Source organism: Macrobrachium nipponense, chromosome 35, assembly GCF_015104395.2.
Source record: "Macrobrachium nipponense isolate FS-2020 chromosome 35, ASM1510439v2, whole genome shotgun sequence".
Classification (NCBI taxonomy): Eukaryota; Metazoa; Arthropoda; class Malacostraca; order Decapoda; family Palaemonidae; genus Macrobrachium; species Macrobrachium nipponense.
Window position 1 is genome coordinate 61,694,672 of NC_061096.1, and position 19,705 is coordinate 61,714,376.

At 46.0% G+C, this 19,705-nt stretch overlaps 1 protein-coding gene across 1 annotated transcript; it reads left to right on the plus strand.

Moving 5' to 3' along the window:
- The first annotated feature begins 256 nt into the window (after positions 1–256).
- LOC135208380 (AP-2 complex subunit mu-like) lies at positions 257–7,537 on the plus strand. The gene is made up of 6 exons (XM_064240481.1): positions 257–367; positions 5,257–5,443; positions 6,369–6,452; positions 6,619–6,697; positions 7,055–7,170; positions 7,466–7,537. Exons 2-6 carry the CDS (start codon positions 5,267–5,269, stop codon positions 7,535–7,537), a joined length of 528 nt encoding a protein of 175 aa, XP_064096551.1. The 5' UTR covers positions 257–367; positions 5,257–5,266.
- The last annotated feature ends 12,168 nt before the right edge of the window (positions 7,538–19,705 follow it).

Consider the following 19,705-nt stretch of genomic DNA (forward strand, 5'->3'; position numbering starts at 1 on the left):
GCTTATAATTTCCTTTCTACAGTACAGGCTGCTTGAACTGCCGTTTACAGGAAGAGACCTATTTAGGGTCACTTAGCGGTGCTGCTGACGAATCCTTCGTGCAATAATTTTTGAAGATATTTATGATCTATACAATGGTAAAATTCCTTTGTAATTCATCCTATGTGATAAATTTACAAAACTGTCGAATGTAATAAAATTTAACTGACAACATTGATTAAACTAACATCGTACGAAAGTTTAGGTGGATTCATGTGTGAATGTTATGATCCTAGGCTGACGCTGACGTCAATTGATCTCTGAAACGCCCCTCGAGTACGAAGAATGTTGTCGGCGTGACGTATCTCTTGTGACACTACTTTCACGGGTTTGTACAGATATTAGTTTTGTAGAAATGTTATATTTTAGAAGTAATATGATGTAGTGTGCGCGAGAGCATAGATGAAGCTATTTTTTCGCTGTATTTGCTGAGGGAAAGTCCATCATATATACCGTAAGCCATGGCAGACCTGGACCAGCTGAGATTGTGACATCTCGGAGGAAATAGGCTAGTTCGTGGTACATCCTACGAGGCCAATGGGATTTTTTTTAGTGGATAGTCTGTGTGAGGATTACTTTGATTTAATAGTAGTATGGTGTACGTGAATTTCTTCAAGAGGATATTACTAGTATAGTAGGATCCAGGCTTAATCTTGGTTGCCCGGTGATGTAGAAATAACGTTAGGAACTACCTAGGGTATCCATTGATTTTTATTTTTCAGGCAGCTTATTTTCTAGTTTGCTCTCCGATTAATTTTGTCCCTCCCAACCCTATGCTCCTCTAGGTTTGTCAATTTCTGTAACAGGATATCCTAAGGGTAAACAACCACAGACGATGGAAGTATGTTAACAGGATATCCTGAGGGTAAACAACCGCAGACAATCCATCGTCACCGCGCTGGCCAGGCCTTATTCACTCGATATTTAGGGTAAAACACCGCGTGGACTGGCCAACTCACCGACATTACCACAGCTAGGCCATCCTCCGAAAAAGTACTTTTAACGCGTCCTGACACCGGAGATGGTCATCAGTCACGAGTTGTTGTTGGTGAGAGAAGGAGTTAAAGACCTCTACTCTCCTCTCAAAGTAAGTATTTTCTCCAAAGTTAGAAATTAAGGCCATATTTTAAGAGTTAAACAGAGGGTAATGAAAAGGGTGGCCAACGCAGTGCCCACACCACCAAAACACTTTCGAAATTTTTACTTACAACTCGGAATATTTAGAAGATTGACGCCATGTCAATGTTTGCGGAGTTGCTTGTGTCAAGAAACTTCCCATTTCCTGTGCTAAATCCGCACACCACTTGTACCCATAGACGCTGGGGCACTTTCATCATAACAATCATACACCTGACCTCTAACCATATTTATCGAAGGGGACTACAGCATTCTTTGCGGCGTTTTGTGCTCTTCAATTGTTTATCAGTGTTGTCTATTGGTATGTGTTTACCCTCCAAACTGGGTATGAGACTTAAACAAAACCGGGGAAATAAGTTGAATTAGTGTATAAATACACATTACAGCAATTTTATCATTGTTGCATTACTATGACAACTAGAATTCATGGAAACAGTTTGTAAATGCATCGGTGTATGTGTGATGCTCCACTAGATTGGCAATGGCGAGTCATTTTTCCTCGCGTCATCTGCTCGTAAGTATACATCCGAAAGATTTGTAATTTTTTGGGGTTGATTTCGTTGCAAAAGATGGATAGTAGACATGGATTAAACAAAAATTTTATTTTGTGAAAGTAAAGTTAAAACTAAATAATGAGTAAAGTAAACCAACTGAAGCGAATAAAGCTTTGCACCATAGTCAGTGTTGTCGTCTGCTGCTCGTAAGTGTGTTTGTTGAGTGAGTACTTAGGAACCAGGAACAGCAATGTGGTTCAAGTGCAATGTGGAGTGAATGAAGACCAAAATGTGTGTAATTACAATCAAATAAGCACTGTGGGGTTTCAGTTGTGACGGCAGTAAGGATAAAACCACCGATTGCAAGGTAAAAATGAATTCAGTTCAAACCATGACCCCGGGAATAAAAAGTTTCATACTTTCACTAATATAGGCAACAAAATATTTTTTTCTTGTGCTGATTACAACTGCAATCTTGAGTAAAATCAATAAACGTTACATAGTATATAAGCTAACATTGTTGCTGGGAAGGCTGGGAAAGATGGTGGATTGTCCATGGTTAGACCGGCCAGCCTCACGATTGCCACCATATTGGATTTCAAAACTGCCCTGAAAACATATTTTACGAAGAGCGTCACATGCTTATTTTAGTTTGTATGGGGCTGTCATATATCACATTATGTTGACGAAACTTCAATCATTTGAATGGTATGCTTAAAGTTGTAATTGTATTCTTGTTTCACCAATTAAATATCAAGTGAATAAGACCTGGCTAGTGTGATGAGTTGGATTGTCTGTGATTGTTTACCCTAATTGGTGAAACAAGAATACAATTACAACTTTAGGCATGCCATTCAAAAGACTGAAGTTTCGTCAACATGATGTGATATATGACAGCCCCATACAAACTAACAAAAGCATGTGAGCTCTACGTAAAATTTGTTTTCAAGGCAGTTTAGAAACCCAATATGGCGGCAATCGCGTGGCTGGCCGTTCTAACCACAGACAATCCACCAGCCTTCCCAGCACTCATTTGAACAATGTTAGCATATTTATGTATTGTTTATTGATTTTACTCAAGATCGCAGTTGTAATCAGCACAAGAAAACAACATTTTGTTGCCTATATTAGAGAAAGTATGAAACTTTTTATTCCCGGGGTCATGGTTTGAACTGAATTCATATTTACCTTGTAATCGGTGGTTTTACCCTTAGTGCCATCACAACTGAAACTCCACAGTGTTTATTTGATTGTAATTATACACATTTTGGGCTTAATTCACTCCAAATTGCACTTGAACCACGTTGCTCTTCCTGGTTCCTAAGCACTCACTCCACAAACACAGTTACGTGCAGCAGACGACTACATGTTTATGAGGTGCAATGCTTTATTCCCTTAATTGTTTACTTTACTCATTACGTTTTAGTTTAACTTTACTTTACAATGTTTATTTAATTCATGTCTATTATTCCTTTTTTGCAACCAAATTAAACCCCAAAAATTACAGATATTTCTGAAGTACGAGTAGACAACTGTAAAAAGACTCATCGTTGCCAATCTAGTGGAGCGTCACACATACGCCAATGCATTTAAAAACTGTTATGATGAATTCTAGTTGTGTCATAGTAATGCAGTAATGATAGAATTGCTGTAATGTGTATTTATACTACAAATAGATAAGCTAATTTAACTTATTTCCCCGGTTTTGTGCAAGTCTTATATCCAGTTTGGAGGGTAAACACATACCAATTGACAACACTGATAAACAATTGAAGAGCGCAAAACGCCGCAAAGAATGCCGCAGTCCCCTTCGATAAGTACGAATAAGTACTACTGGTTAGAGGTTGGGTTTACGATTGTTGTGATAAAAGTGCCCCAGCGTCTACGGGTACAAGTGGTGTGCAGATTTAGCACAGGAAATGGGAAGTTCGTCAACACAAGCAACTCCGCAAACATCGAGATGGCGTCAATCTTCAAAATAGTTGGAGTTGTACGTAAAAATTTCGAAAGCGTTTTGGGGTAGTGTGCACTACCCTTAGTGCCATCACAACTGAAACTCCACAGTGTTTATTTGATTGTAATTATACACATTTTGGGCTTAATTCACTCCAAATTGCACTTGAACCACGTTGCTCTTCCTGGTTCCTAAGCACTCACTCCACAAACACAGTTACGTGCAGCAGACGACTACATGTTTATGAGGTGCAATGCTTTATTCCCTTAATTGTTTACTTTACTCATTACGTTTTAGTTTAACTTTACTTTACAATGTTTATTTAATTCATGTCTATTATTCCTTTTTTGCAACCAAATTAAACCCCAAAAATTACAGATATTTCTGAAGTACGAGTAGACAACTGTAAAAAGACTCATCGTTGCCAATCTAGTGGAGCGTCACACATACTCCAATGCATTTAAAAACTGTTATGATGAATTCTAGTTGTCATAGTAATGCAGTAATGATAGAATTGCTGTAATGTGTATTTATACTACAAATAGGGTAAACACATACCAATTGACAACACTGATAAACAATTGAAGAGCGCAAAACGCCGCAAAGAATGCCGCAGTCCCCTTCGATAAGTACGAATAAGTACTACTGGTTAGAGGTTGGGTTTACGATTGTTGTGATAAAAGTGCCCCAGCGTCTACGGGTACAAGTGGTTTGCAGATTTAGCAGGAAATGGGAAGTTCGTTAACACAAGCAACTCCGCAAACATCGAGATGGCGTCAATCTTCAAAATAGTTGGAGTTGTACGTAAAAATTTTCGAAAGCTTTTTGGTTTTGGGGTAGTGTGCACTGCGTTGCCACACTTTTCATTACCCTCTGTTTAAATCTTAAAATATGGCCTTAATTTCTAACTTTGGAGAAAATACTTACTTTGAGAGGAGAGTTGAGGTCTTGAGCTCTTGCTGTCACCACCAACAACTCATGACTGATGACCATCTCCGGTGTCAGGACGTGTTAAAGTACTTTTTCGGAGGGTGGCCAAAACCGCAGTGGTCGGTGAGTTGGCTAGTCCACTCGGTTGTTTACCCTAGTATGTAGCTACGCTATAGGGACCCACTGTACTAGATACCCAAAACCCCCTCCAAAATGAATTCTTTATAATGAAGATCTTTTGCTTTTTTCTTAAATCTTTATATTCATTAAAACAGGCATGCTAAAATCTTAAGGCAGATATATGCCTACAGAGATACTTAGATAACCTATACCAATTTGAGTTCTTATGTAGGCTGGTAGTAGGTTAAACGTGGCATTCACGTGAGTGGGGCAGATTTTAAAGTAGTATATACCAAAATATTATTGGAAACTGCAATTTCCAAGGAAATACCCGACGAGCTACTATTATTTAGATTAACCCATAATCATTCAAAAAGCTCTTATGACATAGAAGGGCTTAACCTTTATTTCCCCCCCAAGAAAATAATGAGTATTTGGTTGTTATATTGACCAAGTGAAGGCAAATAGAAGGGCCTAATAAAAAAAGGGGTGTTGACAGGATGAAACGTTATTGATGGTCTGAGAAATGTTTTGCTGTTTTCATTTAAAAGGTATTAAAGAAATGTAATTTTTTCTTTACAGGACCTCCAAGATGTTAGGTGGTCTATTCATATATAACCATAAAGGTGAGGTGCTCATATCCCGTGTCTATCGGGATGACATTGGACGAAATGCAGTGGATGCATTCCGTGTTAACGTAATCCATGCTCGTCAACAAGTCCGCTCACCGGTCACCAACATTGCTCGTACAAGTTTTTTCCACATTAAGGTAGAGTCCTTGTTTCACCTTTTACTGTGAGTGATCACGAGGGAAGAAAATCTAATAGCTTTTAAATAAAGAATTAAAATCTTGTTATGAAATTGTGAAATTAAATGTACATGAAGTTGTGAAATTAAAAATTGAATGGGCTGTAGAGTTCCTGTTTTCAAGACTTCTCTGTGAATAGTAACCTGCCAATTCAAAGAATTCATTGACAAGTTGAAGAATCTTAATAGCATTCTATCCTACCATTTAACAAAATAAATGACATGCTGGTTATCGAAGGTTGTAACTTCACTTGACAATACTGTCTTCTAAAAATTCCTGTTAGAATTGGAAATAGCAAGTTTTTTTTATATCCATTTGAGTAAGTTGCTTGTATTTCTGTCTTACTGGTCCTCATTCTTTTAGCTGAAAAAGTGTATTATGAATAAAGTAGAGTTGACTTAAGTTATATATCCTGAAAATGTTTTGGCCTTATTAAGAGTTATATATCCTGAAAATGTTGTGGCCTTATTAAGAGTTTGAAATTGCTCTGTGAAGATTAATCAGATGTGGGTCATGTATTTCTTTACTGTTTTCTTTAACTTAGTACCTTCTTCACAGAGAACTCTACAGGTATGCAGAGTAGATGTATAACATTTGTCATTTTACCTCTCATCACCATGATTCATGTGTAATAATGTTTTCATTTGTTATAGACATTGCTTTCATGATGGTTGTTGAAAAATTTCTTTGAAGTAGAATGATATTATGAAACTTGTAGGATGAGCAAACAAGTTGCACTTTTGTTCTTTGTGGGAGAGTTAATTTAACTATACATTACCAAATAAAAATGTAGTTAAATCTTCCTGACATAATATACATTTTGTATTGTAGATAGTAATGTATGTGAGAACTAAAAGAATTATAACTGGTTTTTTTATTTCAACAGCGAGCTAACATCTGGGTTGCAGCTGTCACCAAGCAAAATGTCAATGCTTCACAGGTGTTTGAGTTCCTCATCAAGATGCTGGAGGTAAGAAAAAGTACAGTTAGTTGCAGAGTTGACTTGAGATTTATTTACAAAGTGAAATTGACCTGACTTGAAATTGCATGACCGATTCTGACACATTCTTTGTATAAAATTTCATGTTACAGTGACCCATTTGTTAAATAGTTTGATTTTATTATTTTCACTGCAGGTGATGAGCAGCTACTTCGGAAAAATTTCTGAGGAAAACGTCAAGAATAATTTTGTTCTTATTTATGAACTGCTTGATGGTAAGGGAACAAAGATTTGGTATAAAAGTGCTTGCTAAAATGTTTAGCCTTAGTAGATTGTTTGCATCCTATAATATGTTAATTGTTATTTAAAATGTACTGTGCATTGGCTATGTGAAGACAAATTTCAGTATCAGAAATTTACAATGTTGAGTTTTGATACTGTATAGTAATTTTTCAAGTTAGATTTTATATAAATCTTGTACTTCAATAGAATATCGGCATTCTGTTCTGAAGTATTGTACCATTCAGTTGTTTTAACATTGATCTGGGGAATAACTATACATCGGTATTCTAACAATTAGTGATTAATCATTGGTCTATGACTAATTTAGTTACATTCTCTTAACTTTTCAGAGATTCTTGATTTTGGCTACCCCCAGAACACAGACACAGGTGTCCTCAAGACATTTATAACACAGCAGGGTATTAAGACTGCTACCAAGAAGAGCAGTCCCAAACTTACATCTCAGGTATGTCTTATTTATTAGTGTTTAGCTTCAGTTTTTCTGATTGAATGACTTATTTTAATTGTGGTGATTTATCAGTTGCTCTGGCAAAGATTGGAAATATTAGTGCGTTTTTTATTTTTGAATTTCGTGAAATTCAAAAATAAAATGAAACCCTTTATGGTATAGTTTTACTTTTACCCATTGACTAACAATAATATACCTACTCTAATCCATACATGCATCATACGATGAAAATATTTTACTACCGTGGAACTATTCCTAGCTTTGTACTAGTCTTTGCTCATCCCCATTACAGAATGTCTTGTGTAAGTGTGATGAGGAATGCCATGGATCAGTAGCAAAGGTTTTTGCTGAATTTTTACATTAATTCAAAAAACATGATACCTTGGCACCAGAATTACTTTTTATGCTATAAATAAATGCTAATAAATCTCATTCCATAAATGTGAGAAAAGTTAATTAGGATAGGGGAAGGATGGAAGGAATGTGACCTTAAAGTTGCATGTGTGTAACTGTTCTTTTAAACGTTTCGAAGATATTTTCTTCTTTACGATTCAAGATGTTCAGATTGATTTTGTTTAAAAACCTAAAAAGAAACTTTACAGTCACTAAAATGCAGTACAGAATACCATTTAGTGAACTAAAATCATTCTGTGTGTGTGTGTGGAATAGTTGCTGTTTGAGGCCATGGTTATATAACAATGTACGGTAGTCCCAGGTTACGACGGTCTCGGCTTACGACGCTTCTCAATTATATTCATCAGACATTATTTCCAGGGTTACGACGCCTACAACGCTCATCTGGCAGATGAAATATGACACCAAAAATGCAAAATAATCAATATTTGAAGTTTTTTTTTTAATGAAAAAATGCATAGAATGCAGTTACATAGTTTTCAATGCACCCAAAGCATTAAAATTAAAAAGTAAGTTTGTTCATGAAACCTTACCTGTCAGATATATACAGGCAGTCCCCAGGTTACGACGGGTTCAACTTACGACGTTCCGAGTTATAGGCGCTTCTCAATTATATTCATCAGACATTATTTCCAGGGTTACGACACCTACAATGCTGATCTGGCAGATGAAATATGATCCAAAAAATACAAAATAATCAATATTTGAAGTTTTTTTTGTTTTATGAAAAATGCAATAAGAATGCAGTTACATAGTTGTTAATGCACCCAAAGCATCAAAAGTAAGGTTTTCTTGGCATTTTTGACGATGTTCCAGCTTATGACGATTTTCGGCTTACAACGCGTCTCAAGAACGGAACCCCCGTCGTAACCCGAGGACTGCCTGTATATAGCTGTATTTTCTGAAGTCCAACAGAATTTTAAAAACCTCCGGCACACGCAGTGGTCGGCCAGGTGGCTAGTACCCATTCCCGCCGCTGGGAGGTCGGGGGTATCAGGAACCATTCCCGTTTTCTATTCATAATTTTTCTGTCGCCGGTACTGGAAACACCTGTTTTTCAGTACCTCCGTCTTAGGATTTTGGAAACTTCATTGCCCGCTAAGTATCCTGATTGTCTTTTGATTTTATTTACTTGGATTTGTGGCTAGGCATACGCTATCTTAAATTGATTTGAATTTGATTCATTTTTGCATAAGATATCTGAATCTAGTTAGGCTAGTTTCAGAGGGTGTTGTCTGCAAAGATAAGATGTGGCTACCGAAAGCTTCGGTAGATCCGCCCTTAGTATGCACGATGGGTTTGGGTCTTGCTTCTTTGTGGAGACTTTGTCTAATTCCGTAATAAAGAAGTATGATTCGTATGTACGCAATTGATCAGTAACAAAACAAAAGTCAGGGTAGTGAACCTGCTAATTTACCTGTAGACTTCTTTTTGCCTAACCCTGTAGTATGGCCTACGGGCTATGAATATGTCTGCGAGAGGTGCTCGCTCTCCTTCATTGTTGTGAAGAGTGCTACTTCTGTAAATGATACACCCTGTAGTGTTGCCTTCGGGCCCTAAAACAGTGTCTGGAGAGGGTATTGCCCTTTCTCTGATACTCTCTCGATTCGTAACTTAGAATTGAAAGTGCTTGCTTTAGAGAGCAAAAGTGAAGTGGCTAAGTGCAGTGACAGTGCCCCTTGTGTAATGGAGGGTGCGTCAGATCGGCCTTATTTCGCCTCTAGGCCGGGACCTCTGCTTGACTCCCAGGAACAGGGAGAGAGCATGTCGAAGCCGAAGGAGGGTTACGAGGAACCCCCACCGATCTGACGTGCCTTCGGCAGACCTGAAGATACTCCCAGGCTGCCAAAGTGCGTGCATGTGCACGAATCCTGAAGGATTGCTTCTCGTCCTCCGAAGCGTCCTCCCCGCGCAGGGGTTGGAGCTTTTGGAAGGACTCGCGCCCTCTAAATAGAAGCTTTATAGAGGAGGACGCTTCACATTTCTCTCTCTCTCGTCACGCGTTTCAGTGAGAAGTAATAAGGCGAACGTTGCCTGAACATGTGTACATCTTTCCACCGAGAAATACGAAAAAGAAGTCGTAGTAGCAGGATCTTTTGAGCGCTGACGTCGATGCTTTGTTCTGTGAGAATAAGAAGGCGTTCCCGTACGCCCCTCGTATTCTTACATGATCAACCCTTCTCCTGAGACTGCTTCGTGCAGTCTAATTTTTCTCTGAGACTTTGTGATAAGCAGTTTACGGGTTATGTAAAAGCTCGACGTCCTGCACGTCATGACGCTCGACTACGTTTGGTAGGATTCTTGCAAAAGCACTCATCAAGAGGACGCTCTTCAGGAAAGCGCAAGACAGGACTTCCTTTGCCATACTGCCAATATTTAAATTTAAGTTGCATTGCTTTTTAGTCCATCTGAAAGGGCTTCTTTTTCAGATGATAGATTTTGTTAGTTCCCAAGTTCGGGACTACGCTGCCGAAGTTGAACATCGGGGTCCTACCTGCCGAAAGCCCAGTCTCTTATCAGGATTCTTGCCCCTTCCTCGATTGATACGGGAATGGGAAAAATAATATGCTCGACTTCCTGGATTACGTTTTGTCAATTCAGTGACTTTCCCCCATTGACAATATACTATCGTTTTGTTCAAGTAAGTGGGTATCCCCTCATTGACAAAATATCTCTTTGTCCGTAAATGGGTTAGTTTTCATTGACAAACATCTCAATAACTTTGATATTGCATAAGCGGATAAGCTCTTTTTGACAAGATTCGGAAGAGCCCTCATCATCAATCGCAGACTCGTACAAGTAATAGACTTGTAGACTACGTCAATGAACGCTTATGTCCAACATAAACATAAGAATAAGCTTGAGCTATCCGCTTCGATTCTCTTAAGATTTGTTCAATAAACTTGCCTGTCAGATATGTATGTAGCTGTGTTTCCGAATTCAGCTATAGATATGTCTGCCAGGTAAGTATGAACAAACTTTTATTGTATCATAACAATTTCATATTTTGCCTTGCGTTATTTTACTACTGGTTGGTTCAGGTCATATACGCTTGCTGTAGTTACCTCTTTGGATGACAACCGAGAGGTCTATTGTCTTTTATTTTAAGGGCATTTAATCGTTACTCCCTGCAGCCTACCAGGAGTTTCCGATTTTTCTTTTACCGTTGTATGATAGTGTTATGACGACACAAACGCACTTATATATTTAGCGCCTTTTGTTTCACTTTAATATACCAGCTTGAGAGTCTCTTTCTGCTCAAAAATAACGGACCTATTTCTTCGTAGAATAGAGTAGCTGGCAACCCACGCATAACGGTAAGAGACGACGAATGTAAGCTCCTGCTGTCACTGTCTGCTCCAGTCCAACCGAGCCAGTCCCAGCTCATTCGCTGTCATGCGCGGTAGGGTACGTCTCTCTCTCCTGCGGGATTGACTGACTAACCTGTATTCTCTGCCCTACAATCACGGACTTTAGCCTAAGATTGAAGGGTTTTCTTACATGAATGAATAAACATTGCATTCGTTTTGCTTACTATGTTCAACAGAGATATCTAATTTAATCCTTTCGGTGCTCGTTACCGCACGTATAGGGACTACGAGTCTACCGCAACATTGCACTATTATATGCTCTCCTGCTTAGGCAAAGCGCAGCCTTATTAGGGAAGTGGAGCTTGCTGGGGACCATTTCCTTCCTGAAGAAGTTTGTTTCCCTGAATAGACTGCAATTCAGACCTTCTACAGTTGTTACCGACACGGCTTACAAACCTTGCGTCCTTTTACAATAGGAAGGTACTAGCGGCAGCTGGATAGGTCGTAAGCTTTCGAACAAGGGGTTCGGTAGTTAATGCTTGTCCGACAGGCGCGCGCGCGCGACTGGGAGGTAAACAAACCACTTTTGCTTTCGGCCTCACAGCGATGGTGGACGTGTGTGTTCGACGCTCTCTGCCCGCTTCTCGTCGTTTGCTTTCATGAGTATTTGGTTGTGTTTGTGTGTGAACATTTGTAAGTACAATCATTTCCTATCTTATTTCTTCAATTTTGAATTGATCAAGTTAATGGAATCTCCACGCCTCGCTACCCCACGGAGACTATGCCCGGGTACCGAGGGAGGGCGTAAATGCGGAAAGTTCGCCTCATTCCCGGAAATTGATCCACATATTTTGTAAGCGCTCGTGGTCGGGGGGCGCGAATGCACCCGAGCCGAGCCGAGCCCTGTGAAGTATGTTCTAATTGGTCGGAGGCGCAGTGGACTTTGTACGAGGGCAGGAAGAAGCGAAGGCCTGCAAAGGAGTCGTCGGAAAGCTCTCCCGCGACTCCTTTGGTTACGGACACTTCGTCTTCTTTCCTGCCGCCCGCTCAGCTCCCACGTTTGGCGCCTTCCCCTTCGGGGGGTGGGGGTTCTAGGTCCTTTTCCTCACCCGACCTGTCGAGTGTGGAGGAGGGCGCTAGATACCCCGATGTCGAGTTGTACTCTGGGTCCTCTATCCGTTCGTCTTTCGCGCGAGCGGGTAGAGGATCCTGCTAATCACCCGACTTTTGCTTCCTCAGGTGCGGTTGCCGCGAAGGACGACCTCGGACAGGTGTGGGCATCGTTGGGGCTGCAGGGCGTGCCGAGTGTCCAGGGGCTGCTCTACCATCTCGCTGGCTCTGTGGCGGTCACGCATGCTACGGTTACGACCACCACCACGATCCTTACAACGCCTGGCTATGCTTCACCTCCTCACCTGGTGTACACCCCCGCACTCGGTCTCTCACACCAACTACATCGGTGCAGGGGCCAGTCGCCGTACCACGGGGGAGTGTGATGCCGCCGCCTGGGTTTGCCGTGCTGCCGCGACCGGACTTCGTGTGCCCGAAGAGCTCGCCCCTGGACCTCCCACCACCAGTACCAAGGATGTCTGTGCCGCTGGTCCGTCCATCTGGACCGCCTGTACAGCCTGCCGTACCTGCCGTACCTGCCCAGCCGCTGTTCACGGACGTGACGTTGCCGACCACTGCTGCCGTTCCTGTACCTGCTCCTGCCGTCTCACTGCTGTTCCTGTGATGCCTGCACCTGCTGACGTTGTTCCTGTTCCTGGCTCCGCTGCTCCCGATGCTGATCTGTTCGACAGGTGCGTCCGGCGGGCCCTGTTGCTTCGGCAAAAGCAGCCCCGGCTCCGCTCTGGATGACAGATCTGACATCGGTCCTGAGGAGGTTGACGAGGAAGAAGAAGAAGAGGAGGAAGGTGTCGTCGTCGTCTTCATCGTCTTCTTCGTCGTCGTCGTCGTCTGCCGCCTCTTCCCCTTCTTCTTCTAAGGCTCCCCCGCCTAAGAAGAAGAAGGTCGCCTCCCCCCCCCCCTAAGAAGTCTCCTTCGGGAACTTCTAAGGGCCCGTCTCTCTCGCCTCTGGTGAGACGGGGGGTTCTTCCGCTGGTCACCCTGCTCCTTTGGGGGCAGGACCCGTCTCTTCTTCCGCAAGGAAGAAGACTACGGGGACCAGAGGAGTGCCGGCTATACCGGCACTTCCTCACCTGCTGTTAGTGGTTCGACCACGGCAGCAGGATCCGTCTCGGCCTCTCGTTCGCGAGAGGTACCGAGTGTACGGTCGCCTACCAGCGACCGTGCAGCTAGGAACCAGACCTCTGAGCCAGCTCAGCGTCAGGTTCACGGCACGGAGCGGAAGACTGGTGACAGCCGCTCACGCGACTATCACCAGACCAGCTCTCGCTCTCGCGGCGAGCAGCTGGCTACCCGGGCGGACGGTGACGGTCCATGACCGGCCACTGGGCTGAGGCTGGGAAGAGGTCCCCCCGTTCGCCGGCGCCAGCCACGGCTGGTACCATCGACGTGACGCGCCGTGAGGATACGCACCGGTCTCACCGTGACAGTGGAGCTCGCCTGTCGCCTGACCGTCACTCTCACAGAGAGCGATCGGGTATGGCAACCAGCACCAGCTCCTCTGACACATGAGACCGGGGCCGCTGTTCTCGGTCCAGCCGTTCTCCACAGCGAGACGGCTCGACTAGGCCTGCAGCTCGATCGCCACCGAGGCCGGGTTGGGTTCGACGATCGCCTGCAGTTCTTTCCAAGCCCACTGGTTCTGCCAGCGAGCGAGGAGGGAGCGTCAGGTCTGCCTCTCCCATACCTTCAACCTCCTCGGGTTACACCGGGAGGGGCGAGGTATTGAGGGAGTGATCGTGAGGGGTGCGCCCCTCAGGATCCCACCACGTCGTCCTACGTACTAGCACGGTTCTCGGACCAGCCAGGTCGTATGCACAAGTGGTTGGAGGAGACCGAGAGGGGTCTGTCGCTGTTCCTCCCCTCGAGGGAGGAGGGTCTCGGGAGATGCTCCTGTTTGAGGGACTGGATGGTCCGACTCCGCAGGACGCAGTCACTCCTGAGATCCAGAGGAACTTTGCCGAGGTTATTGCGCTGATTCGTCAGCACAACGACCTCGCGGAAGGATCGCCGCTCCCACCATCCGAGCCCACGTCCCGGCTCGAGTCGTTCTGGGGCCCGAAAGAGGGAACCCAGACCGACGGTGGGTTTGCCGCGTTCCGAGCTTGCCGACTCAGTGCTGGACCAGGTAGAATCGCTTGTCTGCCGGGCAAGACGGTTCTCTCAAGTCTGGCAGGTCGAGCAAGCTGCTTCCACCTCTCTGCTGCGGACAGCGGCGTTTTTATTTTTTTTTACGTGCCATCGAGGACCCCGATGCCGCCCAAACAGGTGAACCGGAGTTAGCCAGGCTGACTCCGGGTGTGTCTCTGCAGCAGCTCCTGTCCGAGAACCTATGGTTCTCGCAGCAAGAGGGCAACTCGGCTGGAATCTACTGCCATGGCAGCTTTCCAGGCCGGTCTCCTGGTTAGATCTGTGGTCCCTCACAGTATCTAAGGTCGCAGCCAACTCCGGGGCGGGAATTTCTCCCGAAGATGACTCGGCCTTTAGGAGACTTTGCCAGTCTGGGGGAAGAGCCATCTCCTTCCTTGCCCACCAGACGGTGCCTTGAACCTGTGGGCCAACCTGGTTCTCCGACGTATTGGGACGCTGTCCTTACTTCGGGTTTCCAGGGCGGGGCCGGGCGTGAAGCGGCGTTGGGACTTCGCAACGGACCTTTACGGAGTTCCACGTCTCTCTTCCCAGGAGAGATGGTGGACGCTGCGGTGGACAGACGGCGCACTGACGACAGTGACAGTCTGGTTCACCAGGCAGTCTCGAAGGCTTCTGGGCAGCCTCGGACTGCGGCCAAGTCTAAGAGCTCGGCTAGCGCTTCCTCGGTGGCTAAGACGGTAGCTGCGTCGAAGCCCCGGGGAAAGAGACTCTGTCTTCTTCGACTTCTACAAAGGGAGCCGTAACCAGCCCTCCTCCCAGCCCCCTCCTCCCCGTGGAGGCTCTGGGAAGAAGTCGAAGAAAGGGGGGAAAACGCTAGGGACGGCGTTCCCCCTCACCTGCTGCCGGAAGTGGGGGGGTGCTGGCCAGCCATTGGCAACTTGGCAGCGCTACGGCGCCGAGACCTGGATTGTAGATGTCCTTCGGGAGGGATATCTATTACCCTTCGAATCTCGGCCACCCCTCACCTCCAACCCGCCCGTCCAACAGCAGTCGTACGTTCCAGGGTCATCGAAGGACGTAGCATTGAGACAGGAGATCAAGACCATGCTGAGCAAGAGAGCTGTAGAAATCGTCACGGATCAGTCACCGGGCTTTTACAGTCGACTCTTCCTGGTGGAAAAGTCTACGGGAGGCTGGCGCCCGGTGATAGATCTCTCTCCTCTGAACCGGTTTGTTCGCCAGACCCGGTTCACGATGGAGACGGCACGTTCAGTTGGCTCGACTCCCATCAGGGAGAACGATTTCATGCTTTCAGTGGACTTGAAGGGATGCGTATTTCCAAATACCCATTCATCAGTCCTCCAGAAAGTACCTCCGCTTCATCCTCGACGGGACGGTGTACCAGTTCAGGGCACTTTGCTTCGGTCTCTCAACCGCCCCACAGGTGTTCACGCGAGTGTTCACTCTGGTGTCTGCTTGGGCCCATTCGCACGGGATACGTCTGATGAGGTATCTCGACGATTGGTTAGTCCTGGCGAGCGGTTGCTACAGGACAGGGATCGACTGCTCGAGTTCTGTCGCGATCTGGGGATCGTTGTGAACTTCGAAAAGTCCGATCTCGAGCCCAAGCAGGAGGATGAAGTACTGGGTATGCTGATCGACACGGTAGCAGGGCGAGTCTTCCCCGCAGACTCGCGGATCAGCAGATTCAGGGAGGCAGCCAACCAGTTCCTGTCTCGGCAGGAACAGGTAGCTCAGCGATGGCAAGTGTGATCGACACCTGTCGTCACTCGAGAAGTTAGTCCCTCACGGGCGTCTTCACCTGCGGTCTCTTCAGTGGAGACTAAAGGAGAGTTTGGTCACAGGCGACGGATCCCCCAAGCTTTCCAGTGCCTCACTGGACACCGGAGGTGAGGCAGGACTAGCCTGTGGGCTGGACGACAGGAACCTCTTAAGAGGAGTGCCTCTGCGCACTCCCCCCCCCTGGACATGCAGCTGTTCTCAGACGCATCGACCGAGGGATGGGGCGCACACCTGGAGGAGTTGCTGACTTCAGGAGTGTGGGACGAGAACGACAAGCACCTTCACATCAATGTACTGGAAACTCAAGGCAGCGTTCCTCGCTCTCCAAGAGTTCCAGGACCGCTTGATGGGACACTCAGTGGTGTTGAAATGTGCAACAACACCACGGTAGTGGCCTACGTCAACAAACAGGGGGGGCCTAGTGTCTCTCCGTTGTACCAGTTGACTCGGCAGGTGCACGAGTGGGCCGAGGCACACTCAATAAAGCTGTCGGCACGCCTACATTCCAGGGAAGAGGAATGTAGTAGCAGACACGCTCAGCCGTCGGGATCAGGTGATAGGGACCGAGTGGTCTCTACACCAGGGACGTGGCGGAAAGCTCTTCGACCTGTGGGGGCGACCAGTCGTGGATCTGTTCGCCACCCGGCACAACAGGAAGCTCCAGGTGTTCTTCTCGGCCGGCCGGGACCCATGGGCAGCTGCAGAGGACGCTCTTCAACACCCGTGGACACCTCTTCGTCTATGCCTGTCCCCCAGTTCAGCCTGATTCGCAAGGTGATCGGTCGAGCACTGGTCACCCCGAATCTCAGGATGATCCTGGTGGCTCCCAAATGGCCACAGGCCATTTGGTATCCGGACCTGCTGGCTCTTCTCCGCAGGAGAACCGAGAGAGATTCCCCCTTGGCACAACCTTCTCGCCCAGCCACACGTCGAGCGGTACCACCGAGCAGTCCAGTCCCTACGTCTTCACGGCTGGCTGTTATCCACCATCTCTTGCGAACGAGAGGCTTTTCTCGTAGCGCAGCAACAGAGATCGGCTGGAAACGTCCGTCAGTCCTCTGCAGCTTGTGTACCAGGGAAGTGGGCCGCTCTCTGTGGTTGGTGTCGTAGACGGGGTCTATCTCCTCTTCAGAGCCACTCTTCAGCAGGTAGCGGATTTCCTCGTTTTTGTTTTTCTTCGCCAGAGAGAAGCTCCTCTCAGTCCCCACAGTCAAAGGATACAGAGCCGCCCTGGCTCTCGTCCTGAAACTGAGGGGATTGGACATCTCGAACTCGTTCGAGATCTCCTTGCTTATGAGGAGCTTCGAAAGGTCTTGCCCACCTAGGGAACTCAGGCCCCCTGCGTGGGATGTGACCCTCTCGTCCTTAGGAGTTTGACTCGAACGCCGTTCGAGCCACTCCGAGAGTCGTCAGACAGGGATCTGACCCTCAAGACCCTCTTCTGGCTGGCCCTGGCATCGGCGAAGAGAGTAGGGGAACTTCATGGTCTTTCCTATGATGTACGACACTCCAGGGGATGGGGATCAGTGACGCTCGATTTCGTCCCAGAACTTCGTTGCGAAGACTCAGAAACCGTCGGTCCCTGAACGACCAGGTTCGAGTCCTTTCACGATTCCCTCCCTAATGGACTTCACCGATAATGATGCGATGAGATGCTGCTTTGTCCTGTGAGGGCGCTACGGCGCTATCTGAAGAAAAACTCGACACCTCAGGCCTGAGTGTCGACGCCTCTTCGTTAGCACGGGGTGAACCAAGAAAGAAGTATCCAAGAACACTCTTTCATTCTGGCTGCGTGAGGTCATCAGGAGGGCGTATGAGGCTGATGGTAGTGACGACATCCGTACGTCCCGTCCGAGAGCTCACGAAGTCAGAAGGTATTGGCCCCCCTCGTTGGCGTTTTCGTAAGAACTTCTCCGTGGCGCAGGTCCTGAAGGCAGGGGTCTGGTCTAACCAGACTACCTTTACGTCCTTCTACCTTCGGATATTGCCCACAGGTCCTTGGATACCTTTTCCTTGGGACCCGTGGTGGCTGCTCAACAAGTTGTGTAGCTAACCCAGACCCTCGCAGGCTGAAAACAGCAAATCGAGTCTGGTGTGACTGTGTGGATGGATGTGTGAGTGAGTGAGTGACTGGCTCCCTCTTCCCATCTTTTCCTCCTCCTCTACCTGTGGGCAGAGGGCCACGGTCGTCACTACGCTGGATGAGGACGAGATGCAGGTGAGCTATATGACAGAGCCCCATTCTATCCCTTTCACTAGGGATAGGAGCAGAATATCCACCACTTCCTCCTACAAGGGGGGGGAAGTGGATGCCTACAAGAGTCAAACCCATGACTTTAATATTTTGCTCCTGTACAGGAACAAGTTCTTACATTGCTGGTACGAAGAGATACGCTTGCCTCTCTCTTAGTACTCGGTCCAGAGGTCTGACCATTGATCCTGCGGTGCACACCCCGATCAATCGGACAGAGGCTTGGTCCCTCCCTCGCTCTTACGACCAGGGAGACTTCCAAGGTTTGGGCGAACACCAGTCTGTTCACAAAAGACTCAGATTCCTCCCACCAAGAAGTGAGTCTTCCTATTGTAAAAGGGACCGAAGGTTTGTATGCCGTGTCGGAACAAATGACAATTTGTCCAAAATTGCATTTTTCCTAACTATAGCAAACCTGAGGTCCTTTTACACATAGCCCCACCTCATGCCACCCCTCAATCTGCAGTTTTTGCTTGGGCAAAAGCAAAAGTGATTTGTTTACCTCCCAGTCGCGCAGCGCGCGCCTGTCGGACAAGCAGTTAACTACCGAACCCCTTGTTCGAAAAGCTTATGACCTATCCAGCTGCCGCTAGTACCTTCCTATTGTAAAAGGACCTCAGGTTTGTATAGTTAGGAAAAATGCAATTTTGGACATTGTCATTTTTTTCCTAACAGGAAACTGAAATTTTATTCAAGATCTAGGAATGATTCTGAACATCTCTCAGTGCGTCAAGTATCACCTGAGGTGATAGAAAGAAGGTGCAGGACATCTGGATAGAGTTTCAGATGTCCTGGATCTAATCTGAAAGAAGTAGAAGCAATTCGGTTGTCCCTCCAGTCCTCGAAACACGAGTTTTGGAACCAGTGGTCCAGATCAACTCTGATATTCACAGCTCTCTCATATCTTAAGAAGTATCTTCTCTCGGTCCCTGTTCGAGTTTACGAGAAAAAGCCTATTATAACAACAGGCTTAGAATGTAACGATCCTCTAGAGGTTCGTTACAGGATTGCAAAAGTCCGTACGAATCGTCTCGATCGACGGCAGCAACTACTGACTTCCGAGTGGAATCTTTCTTTAGAAGTATGTTGAGAGTTGTGGAGACTTTAGGGACGTCCTTTCATTCATCTCTTCGCTATGTTGAGGATGAAGAGGCTTCTTCTTTGCTCTTCCCTTATTCTCGATCCGGGATCGGTACCATTAAACGCCATCCTATGATATTGAACGGGGATGGATGTTTAGTCTCTTTTCCCCTTTTTCAAACGCTTAGGAAATGTAATAAGATGATTTATGACATCACAGGGAGCGACAATGACGCTGATCGCACCATGTTGGCCTTCAGGATCCTGGATTCACAGAGGTCACGTCCTTCCTAGTTCACTTTCCAAGGACTTTTCCGAGAGAGTGTCTACTCTAACTCGAAAGGTACCTATAACCTCTCCGCTCTGAGTCTGACTACGTTCAGACTATCGAGATGTTGACAGGAATAGATTACCGTCTTCCCTTTCGTCTGAAGAATGGGGATAAGCTGGCAGT

What these genes read in the sequence shown, in the direction of transcription:
- LOC135208380 (XM_064240481.1), top strand. Translation starts at nt 5,267, where the DNA reads ATGTTAGGTGGTCTATTCATATATAACCATAAAGGTGAGGTGCTCATA. An exon ending in CAAGTTTTTTCCACATTAAG is followed by an intron (nt 5,444 to 6,368) that starts GTAGAGTCCTTG and finishes TTATTTCAACAG; the next exon opens with CGAGCTAACATCTGGGTTGC. An exon ending in GTCCCAAACTTACATCTCAG is followed by an intron (nt 7,171 to 7,465) that starts GTATGTCTTATT and finishes TCCCCATTACAG; the next exon opens with AATGTCTTGTGTAAGTGTGA.